The sequence below is a fragment of the Sceloporus undulatus genome, chromosome 3, assembly GCF_019175285.1.
Source record: "Sceloporus undulatus isolate JIND9_A2432 ecotype Alabama chromosome 3, SceUnd_v1.1, whole genome shotgun sequence".
In the NCBI taxonomy this organism is placed as follows: domain Eukaryota; kingdom Metazoa; phylum Chordata; class Lepidosauria; order Squamata; family Phrynosomatidae; genus Sceloporus; species Sceloporus undulatus.
Window position 1 is genome coordinate 213,774,529 of NC_056524.1, and position 20,692 is coordinate 213,795,220.

The window sequence follows — 20,692 nt, forward strand, 5'->3', positions numbered from 1 at the left end:
CCTTCACTCTGCTGCCAATTAATACAATGTCAAGGTGCACACTGAGGCCTGTCAGCACAGTGAGAGAGCATGGAGAGGAAACAGTTGCTCCTGCATTCAGGAGGGAACTAGCAAATGTAGTATCTAGGTGATAGACCTGGCTGGATTGCTAAAATAGAGCAAGCAAAGCTCTTTTTCTTAATATAAAATCAGAGCTTAGAAAACTTGCTCTGGGGTCAAAAAAGGTAACATTTCCCAAACTCTGGGTCAAATCATGCAGATCTCACCTTAGATCTTAACCTGCTATTTTTCTTTCTTAGGTCAGGGCTGGGGAATGTTGTGGCACTCTAGGAATTGCAGGAGAGCCAGTGTGGCAAAGAGGTTTGAGTGTTGGGCTACAATTCCAGAAATTAGAGTCCGATTGCAGCTTGGCCATGAAACCTACTGGGTGACTGGCAAGTCACATGCTTTCAGCTTCAGGGGACAACAATGGTAAAACTCCTCTGAACAAATCCTGCCAAGAAAACCCTATGAGAGGTTTGCCTTAGGGTCGCCATAATAATGACTTGAAGGCACACAACTCCCAATAGACCTAGCCAACATTGTCAATGATAAGGGATTATCTGTATTTCAATTCAATATTTGGAGGACCATATATTTCCCTGACTTTTAGATCTCACTGTAATGGTGATTTTTAGGTAACAACTCTCAGAATCCTAGTCAGCATGGGCACTTGAGATTCTGGACATTGTAGTACAAAAATGACACACACACCCTGCTCTGTTTTAGTATGTCTCAATGTCTGACAGTCTAGATATGCACTGCGACAATTTAGCATTAACACACATGGTGGGAGGCATTTGGTATAAAGGTGAGTGAGATCAATCATTCTATTTCTGATGTTTTGGGTCTGAGTGATGATGCTTAAGGAACTAGCATGATATAGTAATTAGAGTGTTGGAGACCAGGCTTTGAAACCGTGCTCAGGCATGGAAACCCACTGGGTGACCTTGAGCAAATCACACTCTTTCAGCCTCAGAGAAAGGCAAAAGCAAACCCCCTCTGACCAATTCTTGCCAACAAACCCTTGTAATAAGGTTCCCTTATGATTGCCGCTGACTCTGTTGATTGCAAGATTGGCAGGTTGGCAGTTCAAGGTCTGGGTGCCACATGATGAGGTGAGCTCCCATCACTAGTCCCAATTTCTGCCAACCTAGCAGTTCAAAAGCATGCAAATACAAATACATGAACAGGTATCACTTCGGTGGGAAGGTAAACAGCATTCTGTGCAATCATGTTGGCCGCATGATCAGTAATCTCTGACAATACTGGCTCTTTGGCTTAGTAATTGTTGGACAACTTTGTCAATGGGGAATATCTTTACCTTTACCTTTACCTTTATGATTGCCGTAAGTTGAAAATGACTTGAAAGCACACAAACAAGCCAATGCTTATATAGACAAAACAGCACCACTCAGGGCGGTGGCGTCACTAGGGTTGGTGTCACTCGGTGCAGGAACTCATGGTATCACACCCCCTTGCCCTCCTCCCATTTCAAACCATGTAGAATCATTACTAATGCTTTTCTGCACTAATGTTACTCACAAATTGTAATTCCCATATATCACTGACTGTACTAATAGTTGTGACTTGACACTCAAACAACCAGCAAAATTAAAATTACACCTTCAAATTACAATATCATATCCACATCCTAAATGTATTTACATATGCATAGTGACTATTTGGTTAAAATGTGATGGTTATAAAGAAAATTTAAAATGGAGTTGAAAAAAATTAAAATTTCAAAATGTTTAATTTTTTTAAAAAAATTAATTTTTAAAAATTTTAATTTAAAAAAATTCTGAGGCCTATCCTTTCTTCTCCCACTGAGCTTCACACCACTCCCACCATCTCCCAAAGCATTTTAAAAGGAAGCAGATGAATGTCACAGCCTGTTTCTGCTAAAGGTAGGTGTTTCAGGAGCAGTGGTGTCACCCCCCCCCCCCCAAGGGGGTCTCCTGTGGCGCGGTATGACCCCCCTGCACCCCCCTAATAATGCCATTGACTCAGGGCTAGACCAAAACATTTTGCTAACTGAGGCAAAGGATAAGCTGGAATGTGCATTTTGTTGCATATTCTACTGAGTTTCATTGAAAAAGAATGATAGTCTAGAATTATTCTAAATGCAAACTTATAGGTTTCACTCTAAATATTGCTGCTTGGACAAGAAATTGGGCAACTATACTACAAAGCAATCACTGCTACATTTATTACTAGAAAAATAAATTATGCTTTTAGCTGTTGGAATGTATCCATGGTGCACAAAGAGATCTAAAATCTATGGTTATGTAGGCAGATAAGCATTCTAGACTGAGGTGATTTGGAACAAGGTACAGGATGGCACAAGGGACAGCCAGATATAATTGCTGTGGACACTATTAATGTAGCATACTGTGGCATGGCCATAACATCTGTGAAATGGTTTTGGAGGTGCCTAATAGCTCAATAGGAAAGAAACAGAAAATTCTGGAACACCCACAGTGGAAAGCAGATTTCAGAGAAAGGAATATTTGGACTACAACTCCCATGACTCCAGCTGGGAGGTTCTAGAGATTGTAGTAGAAAAGTATATTTTCCAGGCTCTGACTGGGAGCCTAATAGCCAAAGTTTTTACCAGAAAGTTTATTCCTCTGCACTGAGGACATAGCAAATCAAATGAACAACCAGGATAGTAGGAAGCAGGGGTAAATGCTATGAAATTTCTGGAGCAAATGAGCTCAGCTGACGATATGATATGATCTAACTTTCCCAGAAATGATAGACATAAAAAGTTCTCCAATGGATATATGCTCTTCCCAGCTCAGTGCAATTCAGAGATGTTTTATGGGTAGGACAAGCTATACAAGTGGTGGCCAAGTGTAAAGGGACAGGTCCCTCCAGTACCTATTTACTAGGTCATGACTCCACATTGCCAAAGTGGAGGGAAAGAGGAATGGGCTACAGGCAAAAACAGTTTGTCAGACAAACGACTTGGAGAGACAGTTAAGTTGTAAGCTTTGAGGAAGCCGCTGCTGAAGGGAAGTTTTATTGAAAATGCACACTCATACCCACCTATCTGAGTCTTTACACTGCTATGACTTCAAGGGCTGCATTCTGAGCCAACATGTTATGTAACATATACATGCATGCACATGCTCATCCTGTCTACCTTTACTTGCTTGTACAATAGTCTAGAAAGACTTATGATCTTTTCCTCAATGGAACATGCAGAAACATTCCCACAAAGACCCTCACTCTGTATTAGCACTCTGTAATGCTTACTGCAAGAACTGACTACCTCCCTAGCCTGTGGGCTTAATCAGGCCTGCAGACATTCCCTATCTGGTCCATGTCTGACCCATTTTTGCCAGGAACCTGTTTATATCAGGGGTGCTACCCTCCCTCAGATGTGAGTGTCATGGCGTATTCCCTGACATCACCTGATCCATTGACGGACGTAATAGTGCCACTCTGTTCTGCACTAGTCAAACCTCACCTGGAATACTGTGTCCAGTTCTGGGTGCCACAGTTCAAGAAGAATGTTGACAAGCTGGAGTGTGTCCAGAGGAGGGTGACTAAAATGATGAAAGGTTTGGAAGCCATTCCCTATGAGGGGTGGCTTAGGGAGCTAGATATGTTTAGCCTGGAGAACAGAAGGTTAAGAGGTGATACGATAGCCCTGTTTAAATATCTGAAAGGCTGTTATACTGTAAATGGAGCAAGTTTGTTTTCTGCAGCTCCAGCGAATAGAACCTGGAGCAACAGATAAAAACCATAGGAAAAGCAATTCTACCTAAACATTAGGAAGAACTCTGTGACAGTAAGAGCTATTTGGCAGTGGAATAGGTGGCCTTGAATTGTGGTGGAGTCTCCTTCTTTGGAGATTTTTAAACAGAAGCTGGATGGCCATCATGCAGGGGTGCCTGCATGGCATGGGGTTGGATTGGATGACCTTGTGGTCTCTTCCAATTCTATGATTCTATGGAAGGCTCCAGGAGAAAATCTGTTAACTTCCCTTCCCACTGAAAGCTCTCCAGCCCTAAATAAAAGAAACTTACCTGGCCAGCATCTTGTCATAACTAATCCCTTTCCCACCCTGCATATGACACCCATTGTACTGGCAACATCCCCATTCCCACACCAATTTACATTGTCCATGATACCCACCCAGCCACAACAATTTCGAAGTCTCCATCCTGGTCCACATCAGTAACCGCGACACCATAATTGAGCTGGGTTGGGTTGCTGTCATAGTCCGGGGGAAGGATATGGTCTGTGACTGCTGTGAACATGGGCTCGCTACGCTGGGATCCTTCACCAGGCCGAATCAGAACCAAGCTCCAGAGCAGCAGAATCTGCATCCTTGGCACCTATAAACAGAGAGGCATATGGCCATGTCAGTCACACTGCTCCTCTCACCCATCTGTCTGTATTCCATTACTATGCACAAATACTGAGACCTGTTTCTGAACTTGTGCCCATATCAGTTCCTGATCATACAGTGACAACATATGTGACCAAATCCTGGGGAGTGGGACACACCCTTCTCATCTAGAAATGAAAGAGGATGCCCAGGATGTATTGACACTTCAGAATTTCTCCAGATTTTCATTTAAATCTAAACCTTAAGAACTTACTGACATAATTTTAAAATTAATATTTTTTTTTAAAAAAAGAACTTCTTGACAGTAGAAACTGCCCATCAATGGAATGAGCTGGCTTGTTGGGTGGTGGATTCTTTTTATTGGACAGGGGTTAAATGGTCATCTTTCAGGTGTGCTTCAGAGTATTCCTGCATGACAGAAGGTTGGGCTAGATAGTCCTTGATTTCCTTCCAGCCCTATGATTTTGTCAGCCCATTTTGCCATTTTACTGTTATGTTCTTTAGAAACGGCTTCTACCAAGGATTTGGTGTAGCCTGCCTTATTGCTAAGACTTATTGTTAAGGTTATGGCTGTGGACAGGATGGCCCAGAGGGTGTGTGTGTGTGTGTGTGCGTGTGTGTGCAGTTTACCAGTTGCCTATTGATCAACTACTGTTGGAGTTATATGTGTATGTTTTTTTCCTCTGTCCATGTGATGCATAACTTAGGAAAGTCACTTTTTTTGGACAACCAAGAAATCCCCACCCAGCATGATGAGTAGCAGAAGGTTTCTAGAAGTTTGTAGCTGGAAAAAAGTAACTTTCTCAAGCTCTGTGCACAGGGCTTGTGTTTCTGAATCCTCTCGGATTGTTGGATCTTGGAAGAAAGCTCTTGAATGCAAGTCTGACACATTTGCCAAAAGCAAAGAAGAAACAGGAATAAAGCTGATGCAAAATGTCTAGATTTTGTGACCTAAAGTGAATTCAGCTGTCTCATGGCATTCACATTGGGATGCAAAACCAGGCTTGCTCCTGAGTTCCATATTCTGCCTGAACAAGACAAACAAAAGGATGAAGAATTAGACCTTACATTTACCCTTCACTCCTCAGAACTTTGAAAGGAACAGAGAAGAGGTCCCATATTCCTTCAAGCAGAATGACCCATCTCTACTCCCTTGGCTGCATCAAACAGAAAGCACGTGACTCTGCCTCTGTTATGGGAGGAGGGAAGGAGAGCAACTATAAAAGAACATTAGAGAACAACCACACTCTTGCTTATGTTCAGTTTGAGGTCTTGTGATTCCTAAAGAAGTTAGCATTTATATCTTTCCTGTGGAGGTTATGAAGTGAAATCATGACCAGAAGCAAAACAGTAGCAAGTTAATATACTACTATATCATGCACAGACACAATGGACAGAAATTTAGAATAGCTAAGGAGGTGAAGGGATCTTCCCTACAGTAAGATTCTTAACTGGACAGGACTGAATACCTCCTAACACAAACCTTTTACAACATGAGTGAGAAACTTTAGATCCCAGGATTGAATCAAGCCCTTTTGGTCCCCAATCTGGTCTTCTAGAGGATCACATTCTTCTCTCCGTAACACAGTCATTTGATTGTGAACCTACTGCATATACTTGACTTGAGTCAAATATTATGCCCAAAAATTGACCCTAAAATCCTGGGTCAACTTATTTATGGCTCAGTACAGTAAGTAATACTGCTCAGGAAAGTTCTGAAAAAAGTACCACCCCAATGCCCCACTCTCCTTGCCTCAAAGAGCTGCCAAGGCAGGGAGGATGTGTGTGCATGTGAAAGAGATCATTCCCTTATCGGATGTTAAAACCTTCTTCTCCAGCACCAGGAAAGTGGTGTTTAGTGGCCAAGAGAAGCCCTGACAGGGAGAAAGAGAGAGGAAAGTGGTTTTTTCCTTTTATTTTTTTACATGCCCCTGGGTTTTACCTTTGACTTATCCACGGACCATATCAAAATCCATTATTTTGGCCCTCAAACCTTCCCTCAACTTACACATGCAGTCAACTTGCACACAAGTATATACAGTATATATAAAAGATCCCAGCTTTTGTACAGAGGTTCTCCTAGTCTAAAAGACTGAAATGTCTCTCCCAAGGCTTAGATACTGGCATGAAAAGTTTTGAGTTAAAATAGACTGCTATTTTTGATCTCACCTTTTTGTCTTTGGCCTTCCCCACTACTGGAATACATTCCCTGAGAACTTCCCTGAAATTTGGCCTTCATTGTGAAAAAGGTTCCCCTCCCTTTGCTAGATCAGATCAATAATCCAGCTAATTGAGCAGTCAGCTTCCATCAGGGACCAACCACATGCTATAGGACACCAACAAGCAGAATATGATGCAATAAACTCTATCCTGTAGTTTGCCTCTAGCAAGCAGTCAATACTATCCCTTATCAAGGAGGCTCCATTTGGAGTACTAAGGAAAACAGCCATATTCCTTGGACTGAATAGTTATGGAGTCCCCAAGTACCCACCACAACAAGTGAATAACCCAAAGGTATTCTTCAGTTGTAGGAGGTGACACTTGTTCCTGTGTGTATCAGGAAATAGATATCCAGTGATGTGTGCAAGGATTTTCAAAAGATGTATTGTACATTAACTTTGATTTTCATAATACTAACATGTATTGCAAGCCCAGAGCCATCTCACCACATTTTGGTGCTCAAGGCAAAGCACTGGCCTTACCCCTCACCACATACAGATGTCAACTGGACTGGCAGATGAATACAGTATATGACTAATAAGAGAAGGTCCTCTTATCAAACTGAAAGGCTTCAGAAGGTAATGAACAACATGTATGGCACACACCCCTCTCCTTCTGTTCGGAAGGAGTAGGATGTTGCTATTGTTTGTCCTTGAGGAAGTTGCCTTAACTCTACCTAATGGTAAAACCACCTCTGTGAGAGTAATCTAAACTGTTCTTCAAGTCAGGTTCTTTGGAATATTAATCTGCAGCCAGTGAATCCACAAGGAAAGGAAAGGCACACAAGGTGTTCTAAACCAGAGACACTGTTCAACATATTGTTTAGCCATTCTCTCACTTGAGGATCACTCTTCTAGCAGAAAGGCACTTTTTCCATTTAGACTTGCTAATCTTTAAAAGAGTGAACCCCACCCTTCTTTGTACACTCAATCAGAGAAGTCAAATCTTGGTGAAGAACAAAGCTGGCCTGAGACAAAGGAGAGAGAAAGCTGAAACTTATTTCAACCATGATGACAGGATCACAGCCTCTATTACACCTGAAGGCAGCAAAGAGGCTATCTTACCTGATGCAAGGCAGGTGCATGGCACACAAATGCATGCATACATACACATACATACATCAAAAGGGAACTTCAGGAGGAGGGCTCCAAAAAAAATGAAGAGCGGCTGCCATACCTCCCCTTCAGTTTCTGCCACCTTAGGCAGTCCCCTAATGAATGGGCCTTCCCTGGTAAAGGATGCAGTTCTTTATTTTGTCAGCACTTGCTTGTGGAAGCTCTTATATCTTATGTTAATCAGCATTTCCTCATCATACCAAAGGCTGTCAGCTTGGAGTATTCTTATAATCACTGCTGTAGGGCAGAATCAATATTGTCTTTAAAGTCTCTTGGGAGGGGTGGCGGGAGAGAAACCCACCCTTTCATCATGCTTTATCCATCTTGATCATGTGAATAAAAGGGTCGCCAAAGTGCATTATGGAATATGTGATCTGTCTTGTGGAGATTCCTACAGAGAGAAAGCCTTTTTAGCTCCATTATTGGCCCTCTGGGACTTCCTTGACCTCTTATAGCAGGACCTTACATTCTAAATTCTAACAAACAAATTTGCTGAGATTTCTTCCATATCCACCTCTTGGCTACTCTTTTGGGGGTCAGCTAAGCAAACATTTTTTATGGTTCCAGCCTCTTCCACAATTATATTTTCCATTTAGTTACTAGAAGATATAGAGGTGGGCTAGCACCCACCTCGAAGTATCTGATTCACTCACTCATGTCAGCAGCTGGCATATACAGTTGGCCCTCCTTATCCACAGATTTTTTTTTATCCACGGATTCAAACATCCGCAGTTTGAAAATATTTGTAAAAAAGTATAAATTCCAAATAGCAAACTTTGATTTTCCATTTTATATAAGGGACATCATTTTGCTATGCCATTATATTTAATGGAAACTGAACATCCACAGATTTTGTTATTCACGGGAAATCCTAGAACCAAGCCCCAGCAGATAACAAGGACTCACTTTGATGCCCAAAACAAATGCAATTTCAAATGTATTCATCTCCTGGACTAGGGGAAGCCAGACCCTGTTAGGTCCAAGGCCCTGGTCTGAATCACCATGTGCTGAGGATTGTTCTCTGGGGGTAGACTGTGTGGGATTTATATCACTCATTGTGTTCTATGACAGAGTTAGGGGCAAATGGGATTCATGATGTGGCCATGTAGCAAAAGGGCTACATAATATACACCAAATGGATTAAAAGCCTCACAGAAATAAGATTTTAGTGTATGCATGATATATAGGAGACAAGCACCTATTTCAAAGTACCATGCTTTCTGTTATGTTGCACCATGCCAGGAGCCATCATGCTCCATGTTGTTGTGGAAGCAAAGTTTCATTTCTGACCTTAGGCACAACATAAAGAAGACAGTGGCCAGAATACACTCACCCCTCCACATTTGCGGCTTTGACTTTTGAGGCTTTGATTATTCACGAACTGTATTATTATGTTCTCTCTAGGAATATCTAGATCCTCCAGTGCAACTCTATGGTCAACTTTAACCAAAAGGTGCACTGAAGGACCTAGAGATTCCTAGAGAAAACACTCCACTAGGCATTTGTAGCTCCTCCAGCACAATTCTATAGTCAATGTCTGGCAGATGTTGACCACAGAGTTGCACTGGAGGACTTAGAGAGTCCTAGAGCGGTGTTCTTTCAGGTAAAAACACCTGCATCATGTTTTTGTTATTTGTGGTTTTTCCACATTCATGGGGGTCCTGTGCCCCTAACCCTAGCAAATGTGGAGGGATGAGTGTATAGATTCCTTTAGGCCTAAGAATTAGTCAGAAGGTGCAAAAACAGAATGCATCCCCCATGTGTTCAGCCACACTGAAGCCATCCATCAAAGGGAACACACAGTTTGGATGCTGACACCATCCTCTGGTTTAGGCCCAGATTAAGTTATCATTAAACAGGTTTCCATAAACAGAGGACTGTTACAGGTGCCTGGCGACAGAGACAGTGTGTTCCACCCATCGGGCTCTCAGTGTTTGGCTTGGGCTAATTAAACCCATACATCAGTGAGCATTTTTAGATAGATCATTAGGGAAATGGCCATTAATTAAGTTGCCTTCCTAAACCACACACACACAGACTTGGAGCATCCACAGAGCTTCCACCTGTGCACAGGCAGTCAGGGAGATAGCTGTATGTCTGTAACCCCTTCTTTTCCACCTGGGGGCTCTTAGATTTCCCACTGCAGCTTGCAGGATCTCACTGCTCCACTTCTGGCACAAAGGTTACTTATCAATATTTCAATGTCTTTACAGAAAAGGTTCTTCCATGTTGAGGAACTGAGGAAGGGGGAAGTTCATTATGATGTCACCCATAATTTGGGGTCCTCTCTTTCCCACTGCGTGTACACACTACCAGCCCACAGCTGGATACAACTTTCTGGGAAATGTCTGCACCAAAAACAAAATTATGTGCCATGATCACACCTAAGAATTCCACCCCACCATTCCTACATGAAACTCTTTAGCCAGCATGAATTGTGTAAAGAGTCAGAAGGAAGGAGGCACACTGATTTTACTCTTTTCATTTTACTAACTAAAGAGCTTTCAAAGAAGAACAGTGAATGGGAGACTCAAAGAATCAAAAGTGAAAGATGTCTCCAGGCATCTTCTCTTTTCAAGATCCCATCCTCCAGCCTTAGGTCCAGAATCTTGCAGCAGGAATCTGGTCCCTCTAAGTTTGATACACTGCCCACTGAATTCACTGAAGTGAAGGGAGGAGAGGCAGCAAAATGTCAGCATAGTAAGGGCAGAGGAGCCTTCCCTAAACCTGGGGTGGGCCTCCTGTTCCCAGACTGAAGAAAATGTACAAAAACGAGGAATCAGAATTTAAGCAAGGCCTTATCTGCTCAACACTGGGTTGTTTGTTCCTTTCCTCTGTCCCTCTTGGTCAGCTCCAAGGATGGAAAGTAGAGACTGGGTAAGCCATAACCCAGCTTTAAGGGCAATGTATCCCTAATCTAAATAAAGCTCCAAAACAATGTTAGTTACCTTGGCAAGCTCTGACTAGGACTCCATGGTATGGATTCACTTTTGCTGATGCCTTAACAAATGCAAGAAAATACTTTGTCGCCATCTTGTTCTGGCCACTGACATTGATGGAAGTCCCCTCCATGACTCTGAGCGCACCACCATTTTCTATTTCAGCAAATCAGCCACCTCTTGGGCAAAGAAAGCAATACAAAGATGGTAATTCTGTTCTCGCATCGCTGTGAGTTTGCCCCATGCAGCATGTTGGGCGGATGCTTATGCTTCACATGTGGTGCAATTTGCCTGAGCCCAGTTCTTGTAACTCTAAATGAAGATAGTAATAATACGGTGCTAGTGCACCAGGTGGATGAAAACTTATTTATTTCCAAGCCTTATTTCCAACTTGGACAAAGGAGAAAGCACCTGATTTATGCTGTGCATTCCATTCTCTTCATGCATCTGAAGGGTGTGGTTGATTATACTGCAGTTTGTACCCATGTATACATTAGAAGTGGCCATAATCTAGAACACCTACAGAGATCGTTAGAGGTCTGCAGGAAAGGCAGATGGTCCTCTGTGGGACAACAAAACTTTTTCCACATGGTGGGAAGATAGCAGAGTTTGCATCAGAATGTATTAATCCTGGAGTTTGTGTGTGTTATGTTTTGGATTACAAATCCCAGAATTCATCAGCCTGACTGGGGGATTCTGGGCAGCTTGGTCTGAACTTATAACTTTCCCCAGCTCTGATTGTAATTTCCTCCTCTCCAAGTGAATGCACAACTGTGAAGATATTGAAAAGGCTGCCTCAAACTAATTCTCCCATTCCATTCAGGGGGACGTAGCAATGATAGCTAATTTCTAGATAACTACACTCAGCAGATGCTTAAACTTAATTGTATCAGTGTCATATGCCGGCAAGCAGTTGCTTATGCACACCTCCTGCTATTTATCCTCCATGGTGTTACAGTGCCAGCAGTGTTGCCATCTCCCACATAAGATCTATCCCTCCAGCCCTCACAGTGACATAACATTTCCTGCACTACTGTGGACTAGTGACATCACTAGCTCACAGTGCCATTATCCAAATGCATGCACACATCCTGCTCAGTGAGTGATCTCGCAACAGTGGAGCCAATGAAGTGTGGTACCATCAAAATAGCCTGGGAACATCGCAAAGCTCGAAGGCACCCAACAGTCTTCCCAAGTGAGGCTAGCGCATACACTCTGAGTGCAAACAAACTCCTCAGTAAGGCAAAAAGAGGGGCATGATCAGAGGTAGGAGTCAGGGGTCCAAGAGACATGCCCCTTAGGCTTGTGACTGTTTTCAATTTTTGCTCTCCTGATGCCACCCTACTAACAGAAAGTGTCTTCTTGGAGCACCATCCCAGAACCTGCATCACTGCTGCAGGCAAGTGGGTCTCCCTTCCTTGCAAAAGCTGTGAGAGTCAGAACCAGGCCAGGAGGCAGCAGTGGGACCCATGGAGTTGTACTTCAGACCCTTGGCACCCTTGCCCTCCCTGGGCCACACTGCAGGGGGAAAAGCCAGCCCAAGCAAACTTGGGGCAAAGCCAATATAGCAGCAGCAGCAGCAGCAGCCTCCACTGCCGCCGGCGGAGCCAGATGGAAACAAGGAGTCACCTTAAGAGCAAAGGGACCTTGCCACCCTTGGGACACCCAGAGAGAGCAGGCTGGCATCTTCCTCTAGCGAGGCTGGGGGCAGGTCTGCAAGGGGAAGGCAAGGAGCCCTCTGCAACTCCCGGCTCCCCTTTCTCAGCAGAGCCCCAAATGGAAAAGCTGGGCGCCCCGAAAGGTCATCTCTCCGGGAACATCCCTTCCGCACCCGCCGCCTCCTCCTTCTCCGATGCCCACTTTCTCTCCGCTTCCTTGATTCCCGGGCATCCTCAGCCCTGGCCGCCCTTCCCTTCTCGCCTCTGAACCCCAGGCCCCAGGGGCTCCGTCCACACGAGTTTCGCCCTCCCCGACCCAGAGGAAGAGGAAGATGAAGAAGGAAGAGGACGAAGAAGAGGAGGAAGGGGAAAGAGGAAGAAGAGAAAGACAGGGAAGAGGAGGAAGAGCAAGAAGAAGAAGAAGATAAAGGGAGAAGAGGTGGAAGAGGAAGGGGGAAAGGGAGGAAGGGAAGGAGGAAGGGGAAGAGGAAGAAGAGGAAGAAAAAAGAGGAAGAAGGGGAGAAAGAGGATGAGGAAAAAGCGGAGGAATAAGAAGAAAAAAAGAGGGAAGAGGAGGAAGAGGATGGGGAAGAGGAAAGAGAATGAGGAGCAGGAGGAAAAGGAGGAGGGGAGGTGGAGGTCTCTCCGTCTCCCGGGACCTGGGCCCGGACCCCCCTCCCGTCCGCTCCGCTCCCTCCCGAGTCCCAACTTCCAGCTTCCCCCGAAGTCTCCAGCCTCTTTGGGAAACTTTGCCCGCCGCCGGTCTTGGCATCGGGCAGTGCCTGGTCCAGCACAGGCTACTCACCGGGCAAAGGGGGGGATGCCAAGGGGAGGCCATGCTTGCCTGCTGCCCAGGCACCATCCCTGGCCGGAGGGCGGGCAGCCCCGGTCCCTGGCGCCGATGCCCTTCCCTCTCCAGCCGAGGAGGAGGAGGAGGAGGAGGAGGAGAACCCCTTCTTCCCCTTCCCTTCTCTTTCTCCTTCTTCTCCGGCGTCGGGGGCTGCTCTTTAAATGCAGCCTTGTGCCCGGGAGGCGGCCAATCAGGCAGGCCAGAGCCAGGCGGGCAGCCAATGGCCAGCCCCGGAGGTGGAGCCACGTGGCACTGATTTACTACCTGGAATTGCAGGGGAAGAGTGCGCGGGGCCAAAGGAGGCGTCCGCACTGCGGGAATAACCCGGGTTCAGGAGCGGTTGAAGTGTTTTCGGCTGCGTACTTGGAATTCTGGGAATGGGAATGGGTTGGAGGACCACTCCAGGGCAGTTACAACCCACTCCCATTCCCAGAATTCCACGCACGCAGCCAAAAACACTTCAGCCGCTCTCAAACCGGGTTCTTCCCACAGTGAAGACTCTTTCCAGAGCGCTGCCCCTGGCTAAGCAAGGATGCTCACAGCTGCTTTGTCCGTCCTCCATCCTCCCCAGAGGAGATGATGAGGAAGATGGAAGATGCTTTGGAGAGAGAGAAGGACCAAGGAATGGGACCCATCCCCCCGCGGCCGGGCTCAGTCAGGGAGGCATCCCAAGGAGGGGGGCTGGGGGGGGGTGAAGGCGAAGGCATCGCTTGGCTGTGCATTCTTTCGCTATCTCTTTGCCTCCCTCCCTCCTTCCATTTCTTTCGTACAGAATTTCCCAGTCTGGATTGTCGGGCAACGCCTCTTTCTTTCCTTCGCTGTCTCCCTTTCTTCGCCTTCTCCCTTCAAATCCCTCGGATCAGGCTTCGCTCGAGGCTGCGGGTCCGATCCGCACTGCAGAAATAACCCAGTCTGAGACCGCTTTGATTGATCGATAGGGGAATGTGAGAACGGTGAGACATTTCGCCTCCTCGGTCAGAGAGAGAGAGAGAGAGAGCGCGCGCTCCGGTGCCACAAGAAAACTACCATCCCCAGGATTCCCTAGCCTTGAGCCAAGGCAGTTGAAGCGGTGTCTAACTGGAGGATCTGTGCAGTGTGCATTGGATATATATATATATATATTGCATGAATTTATTGTTGTTGTTGTAAGCTGCCTCGATCCTGTTGGATCCTGTTGGAGAGGCGGGATAGAGATACAATTTTATTATTGTTAATTTTATTATTATTGTGAGATTAAGAAGTACAAATGAATTCATCACAGGCAAAGACAACGGGAGAAACAAACAAACAATGTTATATTAACCATGCTTTCCCCTTTCCAGTAGCCTTAATTCATCATTCTAATTTACAGCCATTCTTCTTTCCTCTGTAATTGCGCCTGTGTCCATTAATGGCCTTCTTTCCTTCTTTTCTCATCAGCTACTCACAAAGTCCCTCCATTCTCTTGTATTTTCCTGTTCTTCTTTCTTGTACCCACCAGCCTTTCCTTTCCTTTCTTCTTTCCTTTCTCTCTTTCCACTTCCTTTCCCCCTCTTCCCTCAAACCTACTTGCACATACCTTCAATCAACCTTCTTATACCTTCTATCTCAGCAGTTCTGGGGTTGCAACCCCTTTGGGGGCCAAACAACCCTTTCACAGAGGTGGCTGATTATCACACACAGTTGCACAAATAAAATGATAATCAGAAATGCATTGTCATTGAAATCCCAAAAGTAAAAAGATGTGCATCAATACCTCTTTGTGACCACTTTAATGGCAGGTTTTGTGTGAGGTGTAAAATTGTTACACGTAATTACACGTTTCCCCCCGGAATATTCACAGAACAAACTTGATAGAGTTGGAAGAGACCACAAGGGCCATCCAGTCCAACTCTCCTGCCATGCAGGAATTCACAGTCAAAGCATCCCAGACAGATGGCAATCCAGCCTCTGCTTAAAGACCTACAAAGAAGGAGACTTCATAACTCTCCAAGGGAGTGTGTTCCAATGCTGAATAGCTCTTACTGTCAAGAAGTTCCTCATAATGTTTAGGTGAAATCTCTTTTCCTGTAGTTTGAACCCATTGCTCCGTGTTCCAGTCTCAGGAGCAGCAGAAAATAAGCTTGCTCCATCCTCAATGTGACATCCCTTCAAGGTGCTACAAGATCTCTCTCCATACTGATCCCTTCAAAAACTTAAACAGGGCTATCATATCACCTCTTAACCATCTTTCTCTAGGCTAAACATACTCAGCTCCCTAAGTCTCTCCTTGTAGGGCATGGTTTCCAGACCCTTCACCATTTTGGTTCCCCATCTTGGCTTCCAGCGAGTTGTCAGGCTGGATCTGTTTGAGGACCCATTTGCTTGTCTTTGTGCCTGTCCACGGTATCAAGTTCTCTGACTATCCAGGTCTCTGACTGAGATAAAATTCCTTCCATCTTTCAGGAAGGGCCACTCACAATATGAGGTACATTATGAATCCCAAGATCCCATTAGCTAGAACGTGGGTACAACCCATGTGGCCACCTCGCTATGGGCAGTTTTGTGTCAACTGTGTTTCTGGCAGTGGGATGGACCAGAGCACCATTACTAGGGCAATTTGCTCTTATTCAGTTTGGCTCCCCTGATGCTGCCCATATAAAGAATGGGTGTGCCTGCACACTTGTGTGTTGTAGGGAGGGGAGCATTTAGGAATCCTACCAAATAGATACTGGCAGTTTGGTGTAGTGGTTAGGGTGTTGGACTGAAACATGGGAAACCAGGTTCAAGTTGCCAGGGAAGGCAGGAACTCACTCAGTGACCTTGGAAAAGACACTATTTCTGTTTAGCCTGACTATGGGGTTGTTATAAGAAGGAGGACTATATACACTGCCTTGAGCTTTTTGGAGGAGAAATGGAATCTAAAGCCAACTAATAAGAAGAATTAATTGGGGAGGGTCCAGGCTAGAACTAGGAGTCTAGGCATCCAGTTCCACTATAGCATGGCCAGCCCAGAATCATAACATCATCGAGTTAGAAGAGATCTCAAGGGCCATCATATACACCTTAACCCCATGACATGCAGGAATATACAATCAAAGCACCCCTGACAGATGGCCATCCAGCCTCGGTTTAAAAACTTCCAAAGGAGGAGAGATTCCTCCACAGTCCAAGGGAGTGTGTTCCACTGTTGAACAATTCTTACTTGATGTAAGAGCATTCAGTTAGGACGTTCCTCCTAATGTTGAGGTGGAATCTCTTTTCTTGTGTAGTTTGAATCCATTGCTCCGGGTCCTATTCTCTGGAGCTGCAGAAAACAAACTTGCTCCATCTTCAGTATGAAATTGCAGCCTGAGTTGTCCTGGGATTTCACTTTGATCTTCCATCAGTCCAGTGAAGATGTACAATGTAAGAGCATCCATTATACCCTGTTGGCTTCCATGTCTGTGGGAGATATTTACAGCGCTGAATTGTGTTGCTAAACCAGGTTGAGCACTTTGGTTTGTTCTTCAAAAGTTCATGCTAATATCCAAAGTGGATTTATTGGCACACTGGAATGGAAGCCACATCTGCCACTACGGTACTAGAAGATGAAACATGGCTAGGTATAGCAAAACAAAAGTGTTGGAAGCAGAGTTTTTCTAGGACCTCTTGACTTGGTGTCAGTGAGGGTCATGTTAGGAGAGCCTTCAAATTCCTACTCCGTGAGAGAAGCACATCCCCTACTTCCCAGGGTGTATGGGGCAATGGGTACTTTCTGAAACTGGATAATTGGAAGTTTTTCATCCCAAGTTCTAGAAATTATCTCTAGAGGAGAAATACAGGCAGAATTATTGCTTTGACCAGCCTTTGAGGGAACGGTTTATGACTGCAAAAGAATGCAGAAGCTACAGAAAGGTCCTGCATTTCCTCTGCTGTTGGCTGCATCTCTGGGCAAGTAAACTCAAAGGTTTTCCAGAAGAACTGTAGGAATTGCTAGTGCCATGTAGGGACATGGGTAGCAGTCACAAATCACTTGCAGAATGGGCAAAGATGGGTGCAGTCTGTCCCAGCCAAACGGCAGCCTTCAGACTTGCAGAATTGCAAGTCTGCAAAGCAAAGAAAGGAGCAGTCAAAACAAATGGGGCTCTTCAAATTCAAGCATTTGGATTCTTAATCATTTTGAGAACTTGCTTTTAAAAATGCAGGTTATAGCAAAACACATTGTTTTATGTCACTGTCTTTCAACTTGAAGGAAATGATGAGCCAATCAGGTCTGTAGCCAAAATTTGGTGTTAAGGTGGCTTCAATATAATCAGAGTGGCAAGTGCAGTTAAATGAAAAGTAGGTGAGGTACAATACTTGTGAATACTTTATTAAATGGGATTGACATCCTCCATCAGGACATAAATATGAGCAAGTGCTGCCTAGTAAGATCAGCCTTATTGGGAGTGGTGAGGAAAAGAGGCCAGAGGGACATTGCTAATATTTGAAGTGACTCTTGCTCTGACGATACTATGATCCATTAGATTGGCTGCTGTGGAAAACTGGATGCTGATTTATATAAGCCTTCAGTAGTCCTCCCCTTACATTCTCACATTCTTTTTGCCAGTCATAACCATTCCCAGAACTACAAGGTGCTGTGGCCTCGTGCACGGTACAAACAAATCAGCTAAGAAATTTGCTAAGATATACAACAGTAGATTAAACCTCTGGCCTCAAGTAAGAGAGATCCTGAGCTTCATTACTCAACCACATTAATTATACTATAGCTCCTTCTGGAGCAGATATTGAGTTTAATGGGAGGAAATTATAACATCCAGCTTCTCTAATGTAAACAGCAAAGCAAAGTTAATAGGTTCTTTTTTTGGTTCCAGCCATCGGATAATGTATTATAATGCTTTGTATATTATAATTCCCCAGATGTGTCCTTGGCTAGGAAGAAGCATGTACACTCCAATGTTTCAAATATAGCATGAGTCCTGGGTTTTGTTTTGTTTTTTAAAATATTTTTTTCATCACAGATACATTGATCAGGGAGGCCATGCGTAAGTGGTTGAATAAATACAGTGGAAATTGTAATATATCATGCATGTCTAAAGCAATCAGATATTGGAAACCTCTGTGAGAGATGTACCCAGTTCCCTTTTCTATACAAGTTTCATTTCCAAGTCAATCCAGTCCAAAACAAAGGCAGTGCTTGCCAATGCTAATTTACATAAATTTGCTTCTGCTCTTGCATGCATATTGTGTAAATCTACAAAGACCTACACCTAAAAGCAATCTCCTCATTTTTATTACCAACAGAATTACTGATTTTCTTCTCCCATAAATCTAGCTGCCAAGGATTTACTCTGATATCTATTATGATCAGCTAATATGACTACTAAGGGCATAGCTGTGTTAGTCTGCTTTTAGAAAAAATAAAAATGAGTTATATATTATGCGTGAGGGCCAAGAAAAGGCATAAACACTGGGACCAACAGCAATGAAATATAGTACCATCTCATTACCATTTGGTTCCATTATTTACATTCTTTTTCCTATATCTGAATCTCTCTTCCCTCCCCTTCTTCTCCCTGTCCCAAAGACACAGACCTACCAGATGAGCACACTTCATGTATAAGGTGGTCTCTAATCCACTAAAACCTATACTATAATCTGTTAAAGATGCCACAAGATACCTTGTGAATATGACTGAAATCTCTGGGTGTCTCACTCATTAATGTTTAATATGTGCCTGGAACATTTACTCTTTCCAAAAATATGTCAGTGGATTCTGTCTTGTGCAGAATATACATGGAATGTGTATAAAGTGACTGTTGACATGAGACTGGAGAAAACTAAACCAAATATGAAAACTATATTCAAGAAGCACAGGCAGATGTACAATTTATATTCAATAGGTGACCAAATGTAAACACTTAGTCCTCATGTTTTCTATGCTTATAACCTAAGCTGCAAACATAATGGCCCATTTTGTTTTAGTAGAGCTACTTGAGAAGAGAATATTTTCCCAATATGTCAAGACAGCTGCTTTTAGGGGACAAATTTATGAGCTCCTTTCTCCCAAGTAAGTATATCAGAGTACAAGATGTTGATGACTCCTCTTTCTCTTGGGAGAATTAGAACTGCTTCATATAAGATGAAATTTCCAACTGAGAAGTAGAAGTCAAGATGTCTTAGTTCTTCTTCCAGACATTACACAGACACAGACACACATGAGAAGGGATGCAGTATGCTCACACTTGCAAAACAAACGTGTTTCAACTTGGATTAACACACTTCTTACACAGAACTCTTCTATATTTTAGAACTAGTCTGCATGTAGCTTTTTGTCCCTTGAAAATAGACAACATGAGTAATTAGTTTTACAAACAACAACAAAAACCCCTAACAAAATCTTGTGTCAAAATCTTCTTCACAGAAAATCTTTTCTAGCCTAATAAGGGACCTAAAACCCACAGAGAGGCTCAACTTAGGCGATAATTGCCACTGAACAAATGTGGGTATTGCAACAGATGAATTGATGCCTAAACAAAATCTATGCATTTTGTCAGATACTTGCCCATATACAGCACAGACATCACATAATGCACCTGTGGGTGTTTATCCTCTCTTTCTGAGATGGGCCCAAATCTGCATATGCAGCACATATGGCAGTGTTGAGCTGACTGTACCACTTCAGATTGCAGATAGTAAGTGTCATTTTGAAAAACCCATGAGGTAAGGGGGGAGGAGAGAGACAACAAACTCCCTACAAGTAGAAAAATAAAGGGCTGGACCAGCCCAGAATTCTTCCTGCTGCCCTAGTTTTGTATTTACAGAGACTTCTAGTCTTCCAGTTTCTTGCAGAAGTATTGAGCCCTCTTTTAATTTTCCACATTCTGTTGTGGTATAACCTGGAGCTGTAATGGATTTAATTGGCATTGTTATTACTTGATGTGCACAAGATACTCAACCTTGTGAATGTGCAAATTTTTTTTATTGTGGCACAAAAGTTAAGTAAATAAAAACAAAGTGGCACTCACTGGTTTTCTTAACTAGAGATATCTTAACTTCTTTCTCTTCCTGTATTCTGGAGGCTTCAGTCTGTTTCATCTTGGAAAGAGGACATTGATGGACGTGTGATGCTCAAAGGTTAAATGTGACTGGTTTGCTCTTCTGGGATTGATTAATAAGTGCCTGGTAACAGTATGGATGACATAAAGGGTGGCAAGAAGGGAAAGGAGTGGATACACTGGCTGGCAGATTCTGGGAGCTGTCATGTAAAAAAAGTAATTTTTCCAAGCTCTCTTAGGAAAAAATCTTATAGGCTGAATTTTGCATCTCACACAAATCCAATGTTTATCCATTTTTAACTTCTACCTATTGAAGACCTCATCTAGCAGAATTAGGAGATTTCCTTGAGTAAACGTAAAGGTATTCCCCATTGACAAGGTTGTCAAGTTGTGTCCAACCATAGGGGATGGTGCTCTTCTTTATTACTAAGTTAAAGAGCATTGTCAGAGACGACTCTGTGATTATGTGGCCAGCATGACTACATAGACTGCTGTTTACCATCCCAA

General features: G+C 43.7%; 1 protein-coding gene across 3 annotated transcripts in view; it reads right to left on the bottom strand.

The window, feature by feature from the left end:
• CRTAC1 (cartilage acidic protein 1) overlaps positions 1-13,313 on the bottom strand; it is a 52,773-nt gene extending 39,460 nt beyond the window's left edge. For all 3 annotated transcript variants that reach the window (XM_042459478.1, XM_042459480.1, XM_042459479.1), the window contains exons 1-2: positions 13,143-13,313; positions 4,189-4,391 (exon numbers count right to left, since the gene is read on the bottom strand). In XM_042459478.1, the coding sequence (XP_042315412.1) occupies positions 4,189-4,391; positions 13,143-13,199 (260 nt within the window). In that variant the 5' untranslated portion in view covers positions 13,200-13,313. The remainder of the gene's footprint in view (positions 1-4,188; positions 4,392-13,142) is intronic.
• Between the last annotated feature and the right edge of the window lie 7,379 nt (positions 13,314-20,692).